General features: G+C 47.2%; 1 protein-coding gene across 1 annotated transcript; it reads right to left on the reverse strand.

The window, feature by feature from the left end:
• Nucleotides 1-322: 322 nt before the first annotated feature.
• On the reverse strand, nucleotides 323-22,644 carry FKBP1A (FKBP prolyl isomerase 1A). Its single transcript, XM_059897238.1, has 5 exons — nucleotides 22,468-22,644; nucleotides 22,341-22,388; nucleotides 7,063-7,175; nucleotides 3,353-3,517; nucleotides 323-1,429 (listed from the first exon to the last, which is right to left on the reverse strand). Exons 1-4 carry the CDS (start codon nucleotides 22,502-22,504, stop codon nucleotides 3,389-3,391), a joined length of 327 nt encoding a protein of 108 aa, XP_059753221.1. The 5' UTR covers nucleotides 22,505-22,644; the 3' UTR covers nucleotides 323-1,429; nucleotides 3,353-3,388.
• Between the last annotated feature and the right edge of the window lie 564 nt (nucleotides 22,645-23,208).

Genomic DNA, 23,208 nt, shown 5'->3' on the forward strand with positions numbered 1-23,208 from the left:
CTTCTTGGCAACCCCAGAGAACCCAGCGTAGAACTCTACCCAGACCACACATTTAATGAACATCTGATGATGGGCAAGGGGGTGGGGCTCCCTGACGACCCCAGCCTGACCGCCACAAAGTTCCCTCCATGGGTGAAGATGCAGATCTACTGCCCCCCCCATCCCATCTCCCAAGAGGGCAACGGGGAAGGATGTTCCTGCTGCAGTTCTTCTGCTAAGACACAGCCTCCAGCACTGCACCCCCACTGCCACGCCCTAACCCCATCCCCTTGCACCAAAGGGCAGGGGGAGGCACCTGAAAGTAACCACCATCACACAGAGCTGAGAAAAGCCAGCATAAAGCACTTTTATTGCAATAATAAAACTTGAAACTCATATGTAGTGCAGGGGGTGGGGTAGGCGTGGGCGAGTAGGCAGCAATTTCTCTCACCAAATCACTACACAGGACAGCAGAGGGTGAGAGGGAGGAAGGAGAAGCCAGGAAACTCTGAGATCAGCAGAGGGAGCTGAGCATCAAAAAACAGGAGATGCTGAAGCTGTGATGACCAGCATCATTTTCTTAAGACAACACTCAAGGATTTGTCATGATGGCTGGGCTTTCATGGGTGTTAAGTGTCTACAAACAGCACCTTCAATTTAACTTTCGATTGAAGTTCTTAAAATTTAGGAAGTGGAGCCTGGATAGCTATGAGATTACAAAAGTCCTAAATATCCATTAGAAAACCACAGGATGGAAAAAAAGAAAAAAAAAAAAAAAAAAAAAGCCAGGCCATGAAGAAGGCTTCAGAGGTCCCTGCTGGCCCGGTGACAGACACCTGTAGTGTCCAACATCTCAGTGAAAATGATCTGCTTTCAAAAGGCAGAGGGTTAAGGGGAGGGTGGGGGTGGGACAGTGGAGGCAAAGGCTCTCCCCTTCCCACTTTAGTTTTGGGTAGGGCTTTTAATTCAACCCGAGGACATCTCTCAACTTGGAGAATAATTCGGCCCTCAAAAGCGCCTCAAATCTGCTATGGCTTTGCAGCGCAGCAGCAAGAATGTTTAATATATAATAGATAAAACTTTCATCCAAAAAAAAAATAAAATAAAATAAAGATTCTTGCACTCCCCCCAACACCAATTCCTATTCTAAAGTTAACCCATTATTTGTGCTGTTAATACTTGACTAGTACTTAACTGGAAACCTAGATCCAAAGGACTGAAACTCAATCTTCACCCCAAAACAAAAACAAACTAAAATGGGTAACTTGAGGTTTATGGCATATAGTTCAGGTCAACACACATACGAGGAGAAAGGGGAAGAGCAAAGCCGGTGACAGAACACATTCAGTCAGGGAAGATGTTTATACAAAGAGTGTAGTGGAACATCAGGAAAAGCTCCATACGGACTCGCTGTGCGCATCTGGAGGCGCCAGATCCGTCCATGGCACATCTGTTGGAGACAGAAAGTTGGTGAGTTCCAGCAACTCAATGCTTTTTGGGTGCAGTAGGGACAGCCACAGGCTGCTGCCACACCAAGTCCCTTCCCTAACAGCTGTGAGGTCTGACTTGGCCCTCGCCCCTTCTGCTCCAGCTGGGGAGGGCCCACTGGGCTCGGGCTGGATTCCCAGGTGAGCAGCCTCCTTCCTGCTCATCTTGGTTGTGTTTTTTTTTAAACCTAAGGTCCCATTTCTGTTGCTGAGGATAGCAGGAGAGGCAAAGCCCACCAATGCAGCTGACAATACAGTTTCCCATTATCGATGAGTCTCCAACCTGGCTGCATATAGGAATCACCTGGGGGCTTTAAAAAACCTCAACACTTGGACCCCACTCCCAGTGGGGGCGGTTAACTGGTCTGGGGGGTGGCCTGGGCATCAAGAGAGTCTTTAAAGCTTCCCAGGGGCTTAAATGTGCACAGCCCGAAGCTGGTTTTCCTCATGTTGAACAGACTGAGAAAATGTCTGCAGTCTTCATTCACTCTCTCGAACCTGTAACTTTCTGGGTTTGCCCTTGGGCTTTCCCTCAAGACCCTTTCATGAAGCTCTGAGCTGTGCTTTGGCAGTGTGTGGGGAGGCTTAGGCCAGGGTGACTCATAGCCATTCAGCCCTCTCTCCCCTCTTTCTCCCCTTCCTCTGTCCTTCAGATTTCCAGAAAGCCTGTTCCCAAATCAGGGTAACTCCAAGACTTCCTCAAGTACATTATGTTCAAAGGACTCAGCTTTCCAGGGTGGGGACTAGATGTAGACCTCTGGGCAGAGAGAGGCTCTGTAAAGTGTCAGAATTCCCTCCCGGCAGGAATGACAAGTGGGGTAGCCAGAGTCCTCAAACCTGACCAGGCCTGGATGACCCAGGTGTTTAGGGATCAAACCACTGGGAGGAAATAGCTAATAATAAAAAAGGCTCCTCTATTTAAAAAAGTCCATAGTAGGACAAAGGTACTCCATAACAGGCTGGCTGCCACTTGCTACCATTTTCAAACAAAAGCATTCTCACCCAGCCCCTGGCTGTGGCCCTCTGGTTCCAGGGGCGGGAGGGGAGCAAATGCAGAGGTCTGGGGCCACGTGGAAAGAAGATGACAAACATTCATGTGTTTTATGATTCTAATACCCACATGAAAAGTTAGGTGCCATTAGGATATTGAGTTTGGTTGCCTAGAAATGAGGGTAGAAGAAGGAAAAAAAGGTCCAGGAAGGGGATGCAGAAAAGGGTTCTGTCCGAATTTGCCACTGTCTGGATGTGACCTTGAGTAAGGCCTCTCTCTCTCTGGGCCTCAGTCTCCTCACTTGTTGCACAGAAAGGCTGACTTAGGTCCCTAAGAGCCTCTCCTAGACTGAGAGCATCCTTTACACTTCATAAGCATCCTTAGGCCTCACCTTTCAACCCACTGATAACAAGCTGGCCTGCTGTCTGTCCTCGTGTGTCCTGGGCTTGCTCCCCGAGGCAGGTGGCCCAGGTGTTAATGCCTCTCTCATATCCTCTAACAGGCAGTAACCACAGACTGTATGGATGAGGGAGCTGCAGAAACTAGGCAGGGCAAGCAAAGTCAGTCATCCCAATCTTACCTCTAAAGAACTAAAATGCTAGCACTAAAAATTTGGCCTGTATTTCCAGTTCCCAACTCAGTTTTAGTTTATAGGTTACATATAAAAATACTTAATTTAAACAGCTACCATCCGCTGCCCCATCCCCACGAGTTCTTTCAAGAGCACATGCCGTCCCTTTCCAACGTGTACACTTAAAACTGAAAGGATAGCCAATAGAGGGAGACTGTAAAGGGAAAAAAACCCATGGCATTTTTGGTTCTCTCTGATGCTCATTAAACACCATGCATGACTTGGAAGGAGCAAAGGAAGGTCCTTCAGCACTAAGTTCCTTACCCAAGAATGGGGAGCTCAGGGAGGAGGCCATTCCTGTCATTCCAGTTTTAGAAGCTCCACATCAAAGACGAGAGTGGCATTTGGCGGGATGATGCCTGGGTGCCCAGTGGCGCCATAGGCATAGTCTGGGGAGATAGTCAGCTTGGCTCTCTGACCCACGCTCATCTGTGAAAAGAGCAAGGAAGAATGAATGAGCTGATGCAACCCCCAAATGTCTCCTTAAGAAGCAGAGCTGTGGTTACCTGCCAGGACGGTGTGACTAGGACATTCCAGTGACTGCACGCTGCCTGGGCAGTGGGCACGCCCTCCATGGGATGTGGAGGTAGGCAATCAGGCTGGATGAGCCCTATATCTGTCTCCAAGGGAGCCGACAGCAGATCAAAATCCCTCTCGACTCCCAGAACCATCAGGCTCTCAAGCTTTCTGTCCAGGTCTCACTGATCTGACTCTGGGCAGCCATCACTCTAGAAGTGTCACCACCTGATCCTTCAGTGGCCTGTCACTAGAGGCATCTATACTCTTCAAAAAGGAGTGCTTTGATCAAAACTTTGCTTTAAAAGAAAACACACAGAAAGTAATATTTGAGGCAGTCTACTTTTCTATACTTTCTAGATTTATACTTGTACTCAGAAATACAGAAAAACTAAAAAAGACAGTACGATTTTCTGGGGTACAAACTACACTGTACAAAGCAGCATGCTAACTAACAACTGTGTGAAAAAGAGGAAAGTTTATATTTATACCTGCCTGTATAAACAGAAAACATCTTTGGAAGGACACAAATAATACCACCATTTCTCTAAGGGGAAAACAGAGGGTGGAGGGAAATGTTTCACTTATTAAAATGTATTTGTAGTTTTTCATTTTCTAATCAAATACACAAGTTTAAATATTTATTTTCTGAATAGTGAGGTTCTCTGCTCTATTCCCACCCTTTACCTATCTTTTTTAAGTCTCCATGTGTGCGTTCCTGGCTCTCTGACCCAGAAGAAGAGATGGTGACTGAAGAGAAAGCTGCAGGCTTACTTCCTACAGCTCCCTTCAGAAACTGGGACATGTTGGACCAAGGTAGTAAGGACAGTTGAAAGCATATGGTTTAATCTAATAAAATTCAAAACAATCATATCCTTTTACCCGGCAATTCCACTTCCAGAATCTGCTAGCAACCCAAATGCCCACTGCAAGGGGAGTGGTTTCACAGCACACATGCACCACGGGTTAGCCAACAGAAAGAATATAGCGGCCTTAATTATACTAACATGGAAAGATGTCCAATACACATCGTTAGATGAAAAAAGCAAGCTGCCAAAACAGTACATGTGGCAGGATTGCAGACCTGTAAACACAGAAAACCAGAACACGATATCAAAAGAATAGGAAAAGGGGCACAAGACAACCCCCCTTCTTCCTGTGCTTTTAACTTACTTGCTAAATAAATATTCTACAGAGGAGTTTAAAAGAAGATGCTCTATGTAGGTCTCAGACCACCCAGACTTCTCACAAGTAACAGAGCTGTGACTGACCCAAAGAACCCTGGGTGCAGGGGGAGACTGGGCATCTCCCCAACACCCCACCATGCCTCACCAAGCCTGGGATGTGAAATAGACTGGTAACACTATCTTGGTGGCAGCTATGGCTCCTGGAACACACAACACAATGATTGTTCCAGTGCTGGATCAGCCACAGAAGATGAGTTGTGGGGTGGACAATGGTTGGCCCGGGAGATGGGGGATGGGCCACAAACCCAAGAGCCTGCCAGACTTCTGGGATGGGAACAGGATGGGACAGAAAGGTATAGTTGAAGAGGTTTCCAAAGGGAAGTAAGCCACAAAGATCCTCTCCTTTTTGTACTGCCAACCCTCAGTCATGCTGGAACAAAAATCTAGACACCTGGGAATGGGATAGCTTAAAGTTTCTGAAAGTTAAGCAGTTTATTTGGAGATAAATCAGTGATATTTTATAGAGGAAGTAGAGCAAAGTGTATCCTGGAGAAGAGAAAGACAAATCCTTCTCTCCACACTGGTTAAATCTCCAATTCTCTTCGGTGAGAGGAACTAGACTAATTTATCCATCGTGGCAGGGCCTATTATAAAGCTCGCTGGGTCTTAGGCCACCGTAAACATCCCTTTACCTGGTTAGTGCCAAGAAGAAAATTCCTGGGCTTAGTGGAAGGATAAAATCCAACTGAAATTTGGCAACCCTGGGTCCCCTACTATCTACTGGGAATTTTGAAGACTTGGCAGAACAAAAGCTGTTTACACAAATTTGGAGGGGAGAGGTGAAGAAACACACTTAAGACAAGCAAAATGGCTTTCTCCACGAGTCTGACCTCTCAGAAGTGGTCCGACACAACATGGTCAATAATAAGACAAACACAAATTAAAATGATACCGAGATAACATTTTTCACTCATTATATTGTCCTGAAGCCAAAACGTTTCAACAACACACCGTGCTGGAAGGCCTGGGAGAAGCAGGCACCTTCACAGCCCGCTGGTGGCAACTCAGTGTAATCCCCACAGATGGCAACCTGGCAGTATGTCAAAATCCAGTGCACACAGCCACTGAACCACTCACTCCACTTTTAAGAATCTGCCTATGGCAACACCTGCACAAATGTAAAATAAAGTCCATTCAGGATTAGTCACTGCAGTATTGTTTACAATATCGAAATACTGGAAATGACCCAAATGGCCATCAATAGGGTACTGGTCAAATAAATTATAGTACACCCAAGGGAATACAGGGAATACAGGCATACCTCATTTTACTGTGCTTCACAGATACTGTGTTTTTTACAAATTGAAGGTTTCTGGCAACCCTGTGTTGAGTAAATCTACTGGTGCCATTTTTTCCATAGCATTTGCTCACTTCATGTCTGCCACATTTTGGTAATTCACTCAGTATTTCCAACCTTTTCATTATTATTATTTGGATGGCGATCTGTGATCTTTGATGTTACTACTGCAAAAAGACTATGACTTGTTGAAGGCTCAGATGATGGTTAGCATTTTTTAGCAATAAAATATTTTTAAATTAAGGTATGTACAGTTGACCCCTGAACAACACGGGTTTGAACTGCGTGGGTCCACTTACACATGAATTTTTTTCAGTACTAAATACTACGTGATCCGTGGTTGGCTGAATCCCTGGATGAGGAACTGCAGACACAGAGGGCCGACTGTAAAGTTATACGTGGATTTTCAACTGTTCAGGGGGCGGGGGAGGGATGCCCCGACCCCCACGTTGTTCAAGGGTAAACTGTCCATTGTTTTTTTAGACATGATGCTACTGCACACTTAACAGACTACATTATAGTGTAAACATAACTTTAATATGCCCTCGGAAACCCAAAAATTCACGTGACTCGTTTTATTGCAAGATTTGCTTTATTGTGGTGGTCTGGAACCGAACCTGCAGTATCTCTGAGGTCTGCCTACACTATGTAGCTCTATGAGGAGGAGAGCTTCCTCCTCTTTTATGTCCTGGTATATGAAGTATCAGAGATGGATTACGTGAAAAAGCAAAGCACAGAACAATGTGTGTGTGTGTCTAAAAGAAAAAAAAGGGAGGCACTTAAAGAAATTCTACAAGAAACATTAATAAAAGGAGTTATTTGGGTGAGAGAGCCAGGAGTGAAATTTTTCCTACCTAAAAACGTAATTTAAAAAGTAGACACTAGGAAACACAACGAAACAACGGAGAGCATACCTGGGCAACCCCTTCTTCCCAGCCTCGGATCACCTCCTGCTTACCCAGCACAAACTTAAAGGGCTTGTTTCTGTCCCGGGAGGAATCGAATTTCTTTCCATCTTCAAGCATCCCTGTGGAGAAGGGCAGTTGTAACATGAGCAACGAGGAGTAATGACACGAGGCAAGTCAGAGTCAGCAGCAGAGTGCCGGTCCCACGGGCCAGCACTGGAGGGCCTGGCAGGGTGTCCTAGGAGGATTTCCTGTGTCCTCAGTGGGCCTCTGAGGAGCTGGGGTAGTCCCTCTACTCCAGGCTTGTGAACGCTCTTCCCCAGCTCCAAGCAGTAAGCTGCTACAGAGGCAGGCAGTAGCCTACCTTGTTGTGGAGAATGGGGAAGTGGACACACTCCTAGCAGGAATTCCCAGCACCCTGTGGGTTTCCTCCCAGACAGAGTAACTGTGGGCCCTTTAGGCACACGCAACAGCTCAAAGTCACTCCATGTACAAGAAGCCATATTCCTTCCTCAATTCATTTGTCATCTTTTACAGAAATGTGGGTAGTGTCAGAACTTAACTGAACTGTAGGATACCAGTTGGTGTCGGAGAATCAGAGAATCGGAGAAGTGGCATTGGAAGACACCAAAAACCTTTCACCAGCGAACTGCTAACGACTCTGAACTGTGGACATTGTTTCCACTACGAGTCAGAGACTGGGCTAGGCACTTTCCACATATGAACTTAGTCCTTCCCACAGCACTGTCCCCATTTCACAGAACTGAGGCAGAGAGAAGTGAACTTGTAAAGCTAGGCTATAAATCCAAAGACCATGTTCATTCTACTATTCCAGTTTCCCAGAAACGTGACAACCCATAATGGCAACCTCGACTAAAAGGGGGCATTCCAGAGATGGAGATGCCAGTGGGTGAGTGCCACGACAAAAGACGAATGGACACCTGCAACTCCTTGCTCAAAAAAGACCATCACATTGGTTTCTCCGGAAGCCAGTATCAGCCAATTGTGATAGCTGTCACTGAGGTCCTGAAAACTCACACCAGGATCCTAGACTGGAAGGGGCCAGCCAGTTGCTGACATGTAACTAACACAAAGCTGATTTCATTGGAGGCGGAGATTGGGCAGCCACCATGGTTCTAAATTAAGCAACACTCAGAAGACCCAGCAAAACACAGAAGTCTGTTGTGTTTGTATGTTTTCAGAGGTGGAGGGAAATCCCAGCCTAAAAAACAATGTCAACACTGGCAGGTGGAATGGGGAAGCAGAGATCAATTGACAACTTTATCACAGCTACCAGACTTTCTGTATTTTGACAAAATAGGAAACGGGGGGGAGGAGAGGGGAAGGAACTGCTGTCCTAACAGAATAGGAGGGGAGACAGATGTCCTGGGCGCAGAGTGGGTGCTGACACTGCCTGAAGCCTGGAGCTGAGGACTGAGAGTGAGATAGGAGGATGGAGATCTACCCCTGCCAAGTCAGTGCAGAGCCAGGAACTGGCACCCCAGAACTAACAAGTTGGGGTGTACATGTAGCTCCTCCTTTACCAGAACACAATCACTACCTGATAAAAGGAATGATAAACGGCAGGACTTGAATAGTTTTTTTATAAATGAGAAACTGGGAGAAGACTAGGTCTCCGCTTTCCATAATACTACGGACGTTCCCTTTAACCCATTTCAAGTTCTTCATACACTGACCCCACCCCAAGTGAACTTAGCATTAAGGGTGAGAGGAGACTGAAGACCAGAACTAGACTCTTCCTGGTCTATGCTCTTTAGAGCAGACCCTGAGTAGAGCCCCAGGGCTTCCTGAGCAGCCACGGTAGACAGGTAACTAGGTGAGGAAGCCACATGGGAAAGAGCCAAGGATGGGAGGGTGGTCCCTGGCCTCTAAGTCCTGACTATCTGCAAAGGCTGACTGGACAAAACTCAAAGAGAAAACCTGCCCAGAGGGGCACCTGAAACACAGGCTATAGCACATTCCAGACCCTTGGAAAACCCAGACCCAGCACTCCCACCCCCCATTCTAACAACATCAACTTTCCAGGAGCAGCAACAGCCTGGCCCAGGAGACGAACTGGAATCAATCCAAGCCTTCCTCCTATGCCAGAGTTGGTGTGAGGTGGCCGTATGGGCCAGTTTGGGCACTTGGACCAACTGTGAAGTCTACTGGAATCTTGCAGGAAAGACCTGCCTCACTGGTAAAAAAAAGAAACACATCCAGGAAGAAAGCTCCTGCCCTCCCTTCCTGTTGCATGCTGTCATGTGAGGATGTGATGTCTGGAGCCATGGCAGCCATCTTGTAACCACAAAGTCAGCCAGGAACCCCAGAATGGTAGTCCCATTGCTCTGAACCAGCCCCAAACCACCTCCTTTAAGACCTGCATTCTAGGTGATTAAAAATCTGCTTTGCCTTAAGTCAGATTTCCAGTTACTTGCAACTGAAAGTAACCTAATTGGAAAGAGGTAAATATTTTATTTGACATTTACTTAGTACACCCCACTGTAGCGCTGCCATGAGAGAAGTAACAAAGAAATGGAACTCAACAACCCACATCAGTAAGAGCTATCACTGTGACAACAGACCAGTGTGTTATGTCAGGACCCAGTACACACATAAATGTGTATAAATGAAGCAAAATTTACATGTAACAGTTACTATGTGGGATGCACTTCTCATTTCTAAAAAGACTACTGATTGTGACTCTCTAGATTTATTTCATGATACATTAATGGGTTGCAATTCACAGTTTAAAAAAATACAGTATACCTACAAAAGAATTATATTATTTCCTACCAAATTTGAACATGCGCCCAATCAGAGCAAGATCGTATTTTGATTGCAATAAAAACCACTGGGTACTGAGACAGACTCCCTACACTTTCCTTTTATCCCTGATCAAATGCATTGCCAAGCAACTTCTAGATGTTACATGCATCCATCCTGCTTTGCCTGAAGGTGAGATGTTTCAACTGTCTGACTGGTACCAGGCTGGGGGCACAAGGTGAGACTCAGCCTCTACCTGCTGCTGAGCCAAACTGGAGAAGTGGATGCTCTTCAGTGCAGAGACTGTGGGTCTGGGAAAATGTCCCCCTTAAGCTTTTCTGGGACACTGAGGGGCAAAAAGAAACCATAAAAGCCAAGATACAGGATTTCTAAGTAAAGGGGCTTTAAGCAGGAGCTTTGCCAAGGATCCTTATTCTCCTACCCTATTTCAGATGAGCTGCTGTCCCTGGGAAGAGGACATGAGCCTCACTCCAGAACTTGAGAGCATGGTCATTCTCTGTCAATCTCACCTACTTCCTTGGAGAAGAAATCTTCACAGGGAAGGTTAGGTGGTGGTGTTGGTAAAGGTGGGGTTCCTTACATGTGAGGAGGGAATTTCCTATAATCTAAGTCCAAAGGGTAAACGATATCCAAAGATCTGAGCAGGATGTCACACAACTGGCACAGGCTAAAGGGGCCAGGAGGTGCTAGAAAAAAGGCTTCTCCAATGCGGAGGAAGAGACCACCTTCTATATGGCTATAATTTGCAGGGTGAGGAAGGAGGTGATGCAAGAGACGAAGCAATGTCCATTAAGAAGCAGGAATGAATGTGCATACAATGCTTTCTGGAGTGGGAATTAGGTTTGTCGGTATTGAATGCAGAACATAAGAGAAGCTGTGACATCAAAACCAGTAGTTTTGGCCAAGATGGAGGAAAAGGGATCAGATTTACCCTCCTAACTAAACAACCAAAAATTAAAACAAAAACAAAAACAAAAAGACAACAAACTAACAAAAGAAAAGAAATGAAATGAAATGAAAAGAAGAGAGAGAAACAACCCAGACAATAGTTAAACACTTAAGACACTGGACATTGCAATGAAAAACTGTGATCCCTGAGAGATGGGAAACTAACAAGGCGAGCCCTGTCTGCCCCAGCTTATATCCTTGGGAGTTTCCAGGGAGAAGAAAGTGGGACGGAGCTCAAGTCCACAGGACAAGTACCAGGGAGGAGAGAGCTGTGGAGGAAGACCCCCGGAGGTATACAGAGGGTCCCCCTTAGGTATTCAGTACAGTACTAATCAATGCATGTGTTTGAGGAAGCTTCTCAAGGTCTGGAAAAGCATCCAAAAGGTTTAGAAGAAACAGTGCTCAGAGCTTACACAGGGCTGGGATCAGTGCCTGTTCCCATCTGCCAGACTGAAGAAAGTCATGGTTCATGAGGCACTGGGTAGGAAACCCAGGAAGATCTTGCCTCAGCAGTGAGGAATAATCAGCCCCAAACTGAGCACTGCTCTGGGACCCTCCTAACAAATTGTAAAAGCAAGACCCCAGGGACTTCCCTGACAGGCCAGGGATTAAGACTCCATGCTTCCACTGAAGGGGGCGTGAGTTTGATCCCTGATGGGGAACTAAGATCCCACATGCCGCGTGGCGTGGCCAAAAAATGGAGGAAAGGAAGAATTAAAAAAAAAAAGCAAGACCTCAAAGGATCAAACTATTTCCAAGTAACTTAAGTGCTTCCCAGTACAAAGCTCAAGAAGATTTTTAGGAATAAAAATATCCAGCACCCCAAAACATAAAATTCACAACGTCTAGCATCCAAAGATTACCAAGCATGCAAAGAGGCATGAAAACACAACCCACAATGCAACTAATCAATCAATTGAAAACAACTCAGAACTGATACAGAGGTTAGAATTAGCAGAGAAGGACAATAAGATTTAAGTCAAACTTCCAGGGATGAAAACTACAACGCCTGAGATGAAAAATACAGTGGGCTTTTAGAACAACTGGATATCCGTAGGCAAAAGGTAAAAACCTGGATCTATACTGCATATAATCAAATATCAACTAAAAATCAACTCTAAATGAACACTATAAAACTTCTAGATGAAAACATAGGGAAATAATCTTTGTGACTGTGGGTTAGGCAAAGATTTCTTAGATATGAGGTTAAAAAGCACAATCCATAAAGGATAAAATGAACTTCATCAAAAATGAAAACTTCTGCACTTTAAAAAATACTTTTAAGAGAATGAAAAGTCAAGCCACAGACTGGGAGAAAATCTTTACGAAGCATATATCTCATAAAGGACTTGTGTCCAGAATATATAAAAAGCCCTCAAAACTCAACAAGAAAACAACTTAATTAAAAAAAGGCAAAAGATTTGAATAGATTTCACTGAAAAAGATTAAAAAATGGCAAGTAAGCACATGAGGATGTTCAACCTTATCATCATTACAAAAACGCAAGTTAAAACCACTAGGAGGTATGACTACTACTGATTAGAATGAGTACAACTAAAAAGACTCATCGTATTATGTACTGGTGAGGATGTGGAGGAACTGGAATTCTCACACATGGCTGGTGGGAACTTAAAACAGAACAACCACTTTGGAAGACAGTTTGGCCGTTTAAGTTAAACATACACCTCCCATTTGACCCAGCCATTCTACTCCTGGATATTTAGAGAAATGACACTTATGGCTATACAAAAAGACTTATATACACTAACATTCATAGCAGACTTACCTGTAATACCTAATAACTGGAACAACCCAAACATCTGCCAACTGGTGAACAGATAACCAAATATATCCATACAATAGAAAATTATTTGGTAATAAAAATGAATGAATTATTGACACATGGAACAACATACTCTCAACATAATTATGCTGAGTGGAAGAAGCCAGACAAAACAGTACATACTATATGATTCCACTTATATAAAACTTCAGAAAAATGCAAACTGACCTATGCTGACAGAAAAGCATATCAGGGGTTATTGGCGATGGGAAGAAGGGGGAGATTTCAAAGAGGAACAAAGAAACATACCAAAACTTATGAAGCTGTACACGCTAAGTAGCAGCAGTTTACTGCAAGTCAATTATGCCTCTGTAAAACTGATATTTTAAAAAAACGGAGAGAAAGGGAAAAAAGTGAGATTTACTAAAATCCTACATATGTTTACCTCCTACACCCAACCTGGCAGTGGATGGCAGGTGCTTCCTCTGTCTGGGAAGGAGCAGGTAAAGCAGGCAGCAAGTCAAGCCTCAGCAGTTGCTCCCATTTTAACCCTGGACATCTCCATGCCAGGACCTGGAGCCCTTGAACAGTGAAACCACCTGCCAAGTTAGCACTGTAATTTCCTAGAGAACGCACGCTCTGCTGAGAGAAGGCAACTGAGGTTACAGCTCAGACATGACAGGCACTCTTAGCAAAAACCTGGATCACCAGCATGACCTTCTATCTGCAGAACTGACTGATTCTACTTCTGATGCCACACACATCTATACCTCACGACCCAGAAATTGCCTAGGATAGCCAAGTATTCTCGATTTCAAGAATTAATTCTCGTCTCTCCTGATTGAACGCAGCTCAAGGTCACAGACCTGGACTCAGAGTTCTATGTCCCTGTGGCACTCAGCTCAACCGCTGGCACTCACAACACCGGCACTCATGAGCACTTTTCGATTTGCTTCATTTGCATGATTTTGAAGAACTAGCAGGACAAGCGTGAGGCTTCCATTTCTGGACCTCTTCCCTACATGGGAAGAAGAATCTGAGGGGTAGTCCCAGAATGGCAGTTTTTACTTTTGGCACTTTTAAATTACTCATCAGTAAGAAAAATGTGAAAATTTGGGGGGTCTCCAGTTAAAAGCACAAGGCCATGAAAGGAGTGAAAGCTATGGCTGCCTGAGGGACTGTTAAAGCAGCTTCTGGCTGGAAGGCAGTTGACATCACCTTCGCCTGGGTCTCCTCCCAAACTGTTTTAGCTGTTCTTTGGGGGAAGAACCAGGCTGAAATCCCTGGAGAGGGAGCAGGAGGGCTTTAAAAATAGAGAGAGCGCGCGCATGAGTGTGGGGAAGTCTCCAGGTCCTCTCCCCGGCAGCACTCCTCCCATAGCTTGGCTCTTTCGGCTCTTCCGGCTCTTTCTGCTGCTCGTCTGTTAGGGAGGGTTCTTTCTTGCTCCAAATGAACCAGCAGAGGCAGACTCGGCCAGCAGCTGCTGTGCAAAGGTCCCTCGGACTGTGTCTCTGATGCTCGGCCCATGTCATAGAAGCAGTGGTTAAGACCCAAGGCCAGGGAATTCCCTGCCTGTCCAGTGGTTAGGACTCCATGCTCTCATTGCTCTCCTATTAATGCCTAATGTTTGCTTATTAATCCTATTTTTTCTGTTTTCCAGAAAACACAGAGGCAGGAGCTGTCAGGTATAATGGTTAAAGGCATGAATCCTGGAGGCTGGCTCCAGATTATTACAGTAAGTCCCTGCTGGTCTCCCTGTTTCTGTCCTTGCTCTCCTACAGTATGAATTTGACATGGCAGCCAGAGTGACATTCTTTTAAAATACAGGTCAGACCCTATTACCCTTGTGTTCAAAACCTTCCCCTAGTTCTTCATTTCACTCAGAATAGAAGCTGAAGTCCTTAAAATGGCCTACAAGGCCCTGTAAGAGCTGCCACCCCACAGCACCACCTTTCTGACTTCATCTCTGATTCCTCTCACACTTCTCCACTCAAGAACACTGTTTTCTTATGTTCTGTACACACACACCAGGAATACTCCCACCATAGGGCCTCTGACCTTGCTGTTCCCTCTGCCTAAAATGCTCTTATCCAGTCACACGGATTACTCCTTTACCTCCTTCAGGTCTTTGTTCAAATGTCACTTTCATTGTTCTATCTAAAGTTTCAACCTTCTCCTGTTCCCTCAGCACTATTGGCTAATATCCAATGTTTGCTTATTAATCCTATTTATCACCTGTCTTTCCCATTACAGTTTAAGATCTATGAAGGCAGGGACTCTGTCTTCGTCACGCCTATATTCCTGGTACCCAGGACAGTGCCTTGCATATAACAGATGGTCAATGACACTTGTAGAAAAATCAAAGGCACCTTTGCCCCCACCAGGCCTTGCACACATTTGGCAAGCCCCTGACTGAGCCACACACATCCAAGACCATGTGGCACTTCTAGCCCCAAGTGTGGGCTGCTCAAGGCACTTCCCTTATAATGTTAAGCACAAGGGAAGGCACTCCCTACAAGGTAGGCACCTCCAGGGCAAGGTTGAGGCTTCCCCCCCTGCCCAGCTCCTAACACATTCGTTGAATGACTGAGGGAAAGGTTTGGTGTGCTGACCTGTGTGTGTGGGTGAGAGAGGAAGGAGTGGTTACAACTTTATCAATCCACAGGGATTGGGCAAAGTCCAAAATGTTGTAAATATTCTCTTTCTTATTCTAACCCAAAGGCAACAGAAGTATGATACCAATCATAACAGGAATGTGGGCTTTCCACACTCCAGCCGGAGTCTAGTGCCAGGTCCTAACTGACCGCTCAAAATGGTCACTGAGTACCTACTCCATGCCAGGCGCCAGTGGGGAGAGAACCTGGAGAACACCACTTGTGTGGGTCTGGCCTCCTGGAGCCTGCAGTCTCCTGGGGAAAGGGTAGCTGGAACTACACACAGCCTGACTGTGAGGAAAGCAAAGGACGGGTGCCTTGTTGGAGACAGAGGCGTGAGTGTGTGTGCATGTGCGAAGAACCACTTTAGTCAAGGGTCAGGGGAGACCCACTGAGGGGGTGTCATTTAAGCTGCAAGAAGAGCCTGCCACGTGGTGGGAAGTGGGGGCAGTGTGGCTGCACCTAAGCACAGGGGCAGAGACCTTCCTGGGGGGAAAGCCTGGTGTGTTTGGGGAACCGAATGCAGGCCAGGGTGGCCTGAGCTCCTGGGAAGGGAAAAGTAAAGGCAGTGAGAGCAGAGACAGCAGCATCCAGGAGCTGATTATTCCCCCTTTTCTCTCCCTTTCCTCCTCCTGCTCTTTATACTGCTAGAATTTATCGGGCCAAAGTTAAAGGCTCCTGAGGGAAGAAATGCAAGGACTCAGTTGAGTTCCTCAGTAGGTAAAAAAAATAGGGAAAACAGAAATATGAATCAACAAGTACTGCCATGAGCACCAAAGGGAGAACTGGATAATACATGCCTAAGTTATCCAAAACACCCCTGGCCTTTTCCATGGGAAATAGCAGGTGACAATCCTATTTTTAGAGAAAACTCCAAGGCAGACAAATGAGTTTATAGATACAATGAACTCAATCAGTATTTTACAAAAATCAGTTTTTAACCACCAAACATGTTCAAGTTAAAATTTTTATGGTATAAATTATACCCAATAAAGTTGTTAATGAAAAAAAAAAAAAAGTCTATAAGACCCACTGAAAGGAACCAGACCTCTTTGGAGAGGTGACTGATGCCAGTATCAGAGAAGTAAAACAAGGAAATGATTAAAAATAGTGGGAGTATGTCAAAAAGGTACTGGAGCCTGCCTGAAGGGGCTCCTACTGGCTAATTTTGGGACAATGTGAGTAGCAAAAAGAATAATGAATATCTATGATTTTAAGGCTCCAAGTAAAATATATGAGTTCCTAGTATACTAAAAACAAATAAATAAATAGATAGAGGCGGGGAAAAGTCCCTTGTCACCATGGGGGATGACTATAAAGCCAATTCCTGACCTTGGTGATTGGTGATTAAAGAATTAAGTTTTACCCTGTGTAATAGTAGAATGGTAGTTAATAAATGTAGAAGATATGAAAAAAAAAATTTAAATTACCACTTTGTAAATGCCAATGAAATAGTTTCTTCTGGTAAGAATCATCAATTGATGTAAAAAGCAGTAGGTGAAAGGCTGATGAGGAGCAGAGCACGTGGAGGATGTCCAAGCACTTCACAGACGGCCCGCTAATTGCAAAGGGTAAAATGCACCTTCACAAAAAAGATCAAATTTAGCATTACAAATAGTAATGTTCCCCACGGTGCGCTGAGTACAAAGTGCACGACATTCTGTAAGAAGTCTTCACGTTAAAGTGTTTTAACCAGAAACTATTTAGACATTTCAACTCCTAGTTTACTGGAAATCAAGGCAGTGGAAGGAGTTAGACAACAACCAAGAGAAAACAATGAGACAGACATGGGGTATTCTATAAGGTAATAAGCCTTCTCTCTTTGGAAAAGCAGTGTGAGGTGTGAAGACTCTTCTAGATTGTTACTACAGACATAATATCCAACTGAACCTCAACAGAATTCTGGTTTTCACTTCGAAGACAACTGGGGTAGTTTCAATATGAATTTGGCTTTAGATACTACTGAATCATTTAAAATTTTCTCAGATGTGACCAGTAGCAGGATAGGGAGAATACTATCATTCTTACAGCACGCTCAAGAACTTAGAGAAGTATCATGATGTCTGCAAATTACATAGCTCAGCAAAAAACCCGACATAGCTATCTACCTACATATACCTGTAAGTAGACAGAAATGGCAAATATGACTAAACGTCAACCATCGTGGAATCTAGGTAGTGAGCACATGGTATTTATTATTCTTTTTTGATTTTTCTCTATGTCTGACAACTTCACAAATAATAGCTGCACGTAGATGCAACAATACTATGAGGTCTTTGGTTCATTTAAAGCAAGTGAGCCTTCTTCGGCTTTCACCTGTGGAAGAAGAGAGCTCGGCATCCGTGTAATTCTGTTTTTTGGTAATCACAGTCCCAGAGGAAAGAAAATAATGCTTCCATAGCAAGGTCTATTTTCAAAATGTTAAAGTCCAGTTATGTTAAGGAAACTTGAGGAGAAAAAGGACTGACACCTTAACTTGCTCACACAGCCAAGCTGGTGTAGCCCAACCCTGCCCCTCTCATACCCACCAAGAAACAACAACAAACACTAAAAACCTCCCTTGGTCCCCAAATTGAAGAGAACAACTGCAGCTTTCTTAGACAATATATTCTGTAGGCAATGTGTAGGCCTGTTTTGAGATGAATCCTCACTCAGATTCATCTCTTTTTTATAATTACCTATTTCCCCACCTGTGAAATGGAAGGGTGATAAGGTCTCAGCCTATCCAACTCTGCCAATGCTAAACTGCAGGGACAATATACCACTTAGTGCCTAAGACGCAGGGACCTTTAATGAGATTATGTGCAATAACAGCGTCACTGTTGCTGCTGCCCATCCCAGAATGCACCTGCCCCCAGCAACTCCTCACAGCAGGCACTGTTACTCCCATTTTACAGATGGCACATGGAAGCTGAGAAAAGTGGATCAATTTGCCCAAGCTAAGATCCGAACCCAGCAAAGGACCCACATCTTCTTCGGGGATCACTGTCCACCTGGTACCACCTCTGCACACCTGCCCTTGGCACACTCTATACACCCAGTGTACAACCAGGGCCCTGTTTCTGCACTTGCCACCAATAGTCCACATAGTAGCCAGACTGCAGTGTGTCCTGTTAAAAGTCCAAATCAGCTCATGACCCTCTAATGGTTCATCTCAGAGAGAAAACCCATGTTCTGATAATAACCTACAAGGCCCCACATCACCTCATCTCCTACCACTTTCTCCCTCACACAATCCACGCCAGCCAGGCTGGTCTTCTCACTGCCCCTCTCATACACCAACCATGCTCCAGCCTCAGGGCCTCTGCAGTAGCTCCTCCCTCTGCCTGGAACACTCTTCCCTAGACAGCCACACTGCTCACTCCCCAACTTCCTTTGGGCAAATATTAAAATGTCACTTTGTCAGAGGCCTCTTCCAACCACCCTCACTAAAAGCAGCAAAGCCCCTTCCCAGGTCCTCTGCTTTAATCTCTCTCCACAGAGCTTCTCACCACCTGACGGGTCACACCTTCGTGCTATTACTCTCATCCCCACCAGATCAGGTCTTTGTTTGGCTCACTGGCCGTGTCCCTGCGCCTGGCTGCTTGCTGTTGCTCAATCTGCTGTAGGAAGGAAAAGGGTCCTGTTGTGGCCCTGCCCAAACAGTTACAGCCTGTCTGCCTGAAGCCGCCACACATCGCGGAATCCATCTGAGCAGTCTCTGCTGGGGGCGAGCCTTCCTCCAGACATCAGATCATCAGCCAAGAAACACCCAGCAGGGGAGTGGGTGGAATAAAGCAGAGAGGAGAGGGGAGACAGAGGCTAAAGAAAAGCAAGGGGCTGGGGGCGGGGAGGGGGACTGCAGGAAAGGGACCACACCTGCCCTGGGAGCTGCATCGTCCCTCCAAGTGGACCTCCTGAGGAGATGAAGCCAAGAGATCCTTGGTTTTTCTCAGTCAGAAGCCAGGCTACAGACAACTTAAACCCGATCCCAAGGACAAGATGTCAACTATAATAAAAGAATTCTTCAATCCACTTGAGGCTGCTCTGACAATGGCAGGCATGTGGCCTGCTGATGTGAGTAAAAGGGACATAAGCCTAGCTGTGTGTCAGGACAAGCTCAACTATAAAGATGATGAAGCTACCGGAGGCAAGGAGAGAGCCATGAGGATCCACTTGATTCTCAAGGCACATATTTGGCAGATTACCATTCCACCTCCTTCCTCCCACCTCAATGCCCGCCTGTCATGCTACTAGGAGGTGCTTGGCTGGTGACAGTACAGTTTTCATTTTCCCTTCTGGCACTACGATGAGGCGGCACAGGCCTCTTTTGGGCCGGTGCTCATGCTGTGCTCTGCTAGAGGCCACAGAAGGCACCAGAGGGAGCCCAGAGAGTAGCATCCAGGATACAACTGGCGGCAGCCACCAGTAGCATTTAAAACATCCATGTGGTCAAAGTCAGCCTGTGATAATCATATCTCTGGTGATTGAGAGAAGATTTTGGCTTCCTTACTTCCAATGCTGATTCTTAGAAGCTGCCCCCAAATCAGCTGTAGCAGATCCCTGGCCAGAGCGGACTGGATCTAGAGTATTCACCCGACCTGAACCTGGGTCAATGAGATTCTCCCTCCTAGGAACTGTAACCACTGGAGCCACACAGCCAAGCAATCTGAGCTAGCTCTGCGAAAGAAGACAGAAACGGGGCACGGGGGTGGGAGGAGGGCGGGTGGGCAGGCAGGAACGTCCACCATCTACGACTTGGGAGAAGCAGGAAAACAGAAAGCTGTAACAGGAGACTACTGAAGCAGGCAGGTAGAGAAAGACACAGATGAAAAGTAGGAGCATCATGAGAATTTCTCCATTCTCGAGGTCCAGTGGGCCTCTTGCCTTTGAGGACCCCCAGATTTTTATGATACTCCCCACCATGTTCCCTCGAGATGGATTCTGTTCCCAGTGGCTTAAAAGCCATAACTGCTCTAGATGAAATCTCAAAGCGCCTACCCATTCCTCTCACGCCCCCACAGGTCTCAAATGGGTTCTTTCTGGGAGGCTGGTGGCAAAGACCCACAGGAACAAAGCCGCCTGCCCAAGAACAGCCTATTCTGTGAGTATGAGAGGCAGAGCTGGCTTCTCACCAGGGCGTCTCTGTAGGGCTTATCAAAAATGAAATAAAAAAGAAAGCTTTTGTCCTAATGCATGCCAGGGTCCTGCTGCTGTTCTGGGAACGTGTGGGTGGGTGCCGCCCTCGAGGAAAACACAGACTTGGAGAAGAGGCACTGGGAGCCCTGATGGTGCTCTGGGTCCCACGACCATCTGTTCTCTTAGGAAAAGGCTCCAGACATGCTGTGTGGGGACACTTCACCAAGAGGCACAGTGAAATGTTGTTCTGCCTACATGTGGGTGTCCAGTCCTACCATCAGCACCAGAAGATGGGAGATCCAAGGACAAGAGGCACAGACTTGGGAGTGGGACAGGTGTAGCCAATTATCCTAATGTGGCTACCTCCAAACCGGGAGGAGAAGGGGTCAGAAGTCACCTCATCATCTCTCTGAGTCCCAGTCTCTGCCCCAGTTGGCTGTGGGAACTGAATGAACTGCCCACTCACCCAGCACTGTAAAAGGCAATTGTTACCCTTCTCATCCTGCAGATCAAAAACAACCAAACTGGCAGGTTCTCCTCCAGCAGACCTCCTAGGTGCTGACTGTGGTCTACAAAGAGAGCCATTTAAAACATCAAAACCACTTTCCAGTTTCGTTTGCAGGCATGAGACAGTTCCCCATGAAGACAGGTTTCAATACCTCCTCCTCTGGTAGCCTTTTTAAAAGTTCTAGTCCCTAACTCCCTCCACCCCCGGCCCCCTTTTCTACACATGGAGAAGGGCCAGAGGAATAAAAAAGCCAGAGAAATAAAAGGGCACAGGAGGGGGGAATGTTAGTTGCTTTTTTTCCTTCCCAAAGAAAGTCATTTCCCTCAACAGGGGGCTGCCCCCCATGATCTGGAAGAGAAGGGTAGAGCTAATCCCTGAACCGCGGGGTCAGAACTGCCTACAGAAGACTACCCAGGAGGAGGAGGAGGAGGAGGAAAAGGGAGGGAAGGAGAAGAAACAGAGGAAGGAGGAGGAGGAACAGAGGAAAGGGTGGGAAAGCGGAGAAAGGGGAAGGAGGAAAGGGAGGGAAGGTGGTTCATGTGAACAACTGGGGCTACACCAATCACCAGCAGCCCCCTACAGCTAAGAAGTCTCCGCCTGCTCAGCCTCCTCCCTCCCTTCCCCCCACCAAGTACAACCCAGGAGGACCTTGTAAGGGCATGGAGTAAAAGATGGTCTCAAGGCAGATGACTGTCATGTTAGAATTGTGGCTGAGAGTCTAATATTTCCTGTGGCTTACAGTCCTGTCTGTTTCCCTAACTGGGCCTCAGTTTCCTTATTTTTAGAATGGGGATAGGTCTCTACTCTTAGAAGGGCTGGGGGGCTAAATTACATGTTCTGTCAGCCTGGGCCATCACTGCCACTGAGGCTTGGATTTGTAAAGTGGCTCAAAAGTAAGAAGAGGAAAGAGTCCGTGCAGATCTGGCTCCTCCAAGGCCGGGCTGGGCCAGAGCAATGACTTAGAAAGTGGGACGTCTCCCCACCCGCAGCGCAGGGCCGAGTTCCCCGGGGAAGAGGCTGAATTCCCACGGCCTGGGAATTACCTCGCCCTTCTTATCTCCATCGAAGGGCGGGGAGGAAGCGGGGATAGGGTGTCAACCGGGACACAGAAATGATATAAATCCTCTCTGATGGTCCTTGGCCAGTGCTCTGCCCATTCCTGAGCGTGTGACTTGGAAAAGTGACTTCGCCTCCCCAAGCCTCAGTTTCCCCATCCGCGCTGTCGGCAGAACGGCAGCAATTGAGGCACGGAACCGCTTTCGAAGTGCGGGATAACGTCGGGCCCGCGGTCAGCGCTCGCACACGCCGGCTCTGACCGTCCGGGGTTCCGCAGGCCCAACGCTGTCCCCTCGGGGGCGCTGCCACAGCCCAGGCCTCGGCCTCGGGCCACGCGGGCCCGCCGCCGCCACGCCCCGGGCCTTTGCCCCCAGGCCGAGCTGGCCGCCCCCGGACCGCCCCCCAGCCCCACCCCGCGGGCCCGCCGACTCACCCGTGTAGTGCACCACGCAGGTCTGGCCGCGCTTCGGGAAGGTGCGCCCTGAGGAGACAGACGGGCGCGGTGAGCGGATGCGCGCGGCAGCCGGGGCACTCCGAGGCCGCTGGGCGCACCTACTCACCGTCTCCGGGGGAGATGGTCTCCACCTGCACTCCCATGGCGGCGGCGGCGGCGGCGGCGGACGCGGGGCGGGCGGCGCGACGGCCGGCGCGACAGGCGGCGTGGACAGAGAGCGGATCTGGCGGCGGTTCCGCGGCTGTGCCTCGTCCCTCCGCGGAACGGCTGCGCACGCGCGCGCCCCCGCAGCCCCGCCCTGCGTGCGCGCCCCACACGGCGCGCACGTCCCCGGAGCCCGGGCCGCGGGGCAGGGGGGCCGGAAGCCCGGAAGCCCCGAGGCTTCCGGATGCTGTCGTTCCGAGGGGCTGGGCTTCTTCCCTCACCTTTCCTTTCTCCGTTCTTCCAGCCGGGCAGGCATCTCTAACCCAGTTTCCGCACCCGAGAAATGGGAGTCAGAATTGGGGATCGGCCAGTTACCAGTTACTGACCGGGGGACTGATAAGTCCACACTTACCCTGTGAAAAGGATGGTTGTGAGAGGTCCGAGCAAATGTTCGTTCACGTTAGTGTTCAATCAGTGGGTCACGATTCTGAGCTCTATTTTTCTGCTTTGGAGGAGGCGTCAGCATTTACACCGCCCTGCATGAAGCCTGTCCTCTCTTGTCCGAATTCATTCATTCATTCAACCATTCACAGCTTGCATACATATATTCTTATTGAGCACCTACTCTGTGCCATGCACTGTGTTAGGTGCTGGGGAAACGTGGGTAAAGGAAACTCCGTACCTGACCTTACAGAACTTACGG

This window comes from Balaenoptera ricei, chromosome 15 (genome assembly GCF_028023285.1).
Source record: "Balaenoptera ricei isolate mBalRic1 chromosome 15, mBalRic1.hap2, whole genome shotgun sequence".
Taxonomy (NCBI): Eukaryota; Metazoa; Chordata; class Mammalia; order Artiodactyla; family Balaenopteridae; genus Balaenoptera; species Balaenoptera ricei.

Bases quoted from the DNA above. Each gene is read 5' to 3' on its own strand.
- FKBP1A (XM_059897238.1), bottom strand. From the start codon at position 22,504: ATGGGAGTGCAGGTGGAGACCATCTCCCCCGGAGACG. The intron at 7,176-22,340 runs GTGAGTCGGCGG...CCTTCTCCACAG, and splicing joins CTGCGTGGTGCACTACACGG to GGATGCTTGAAGATGGAAAG. The intron at 3,518-7,062 runs GTATGCTCTCCG...CTCTTTTCACAG, and splicing joins GGGAAGAAGGGGTTGCCCAG to ATGAGCGTGGGTCAGAGAGC.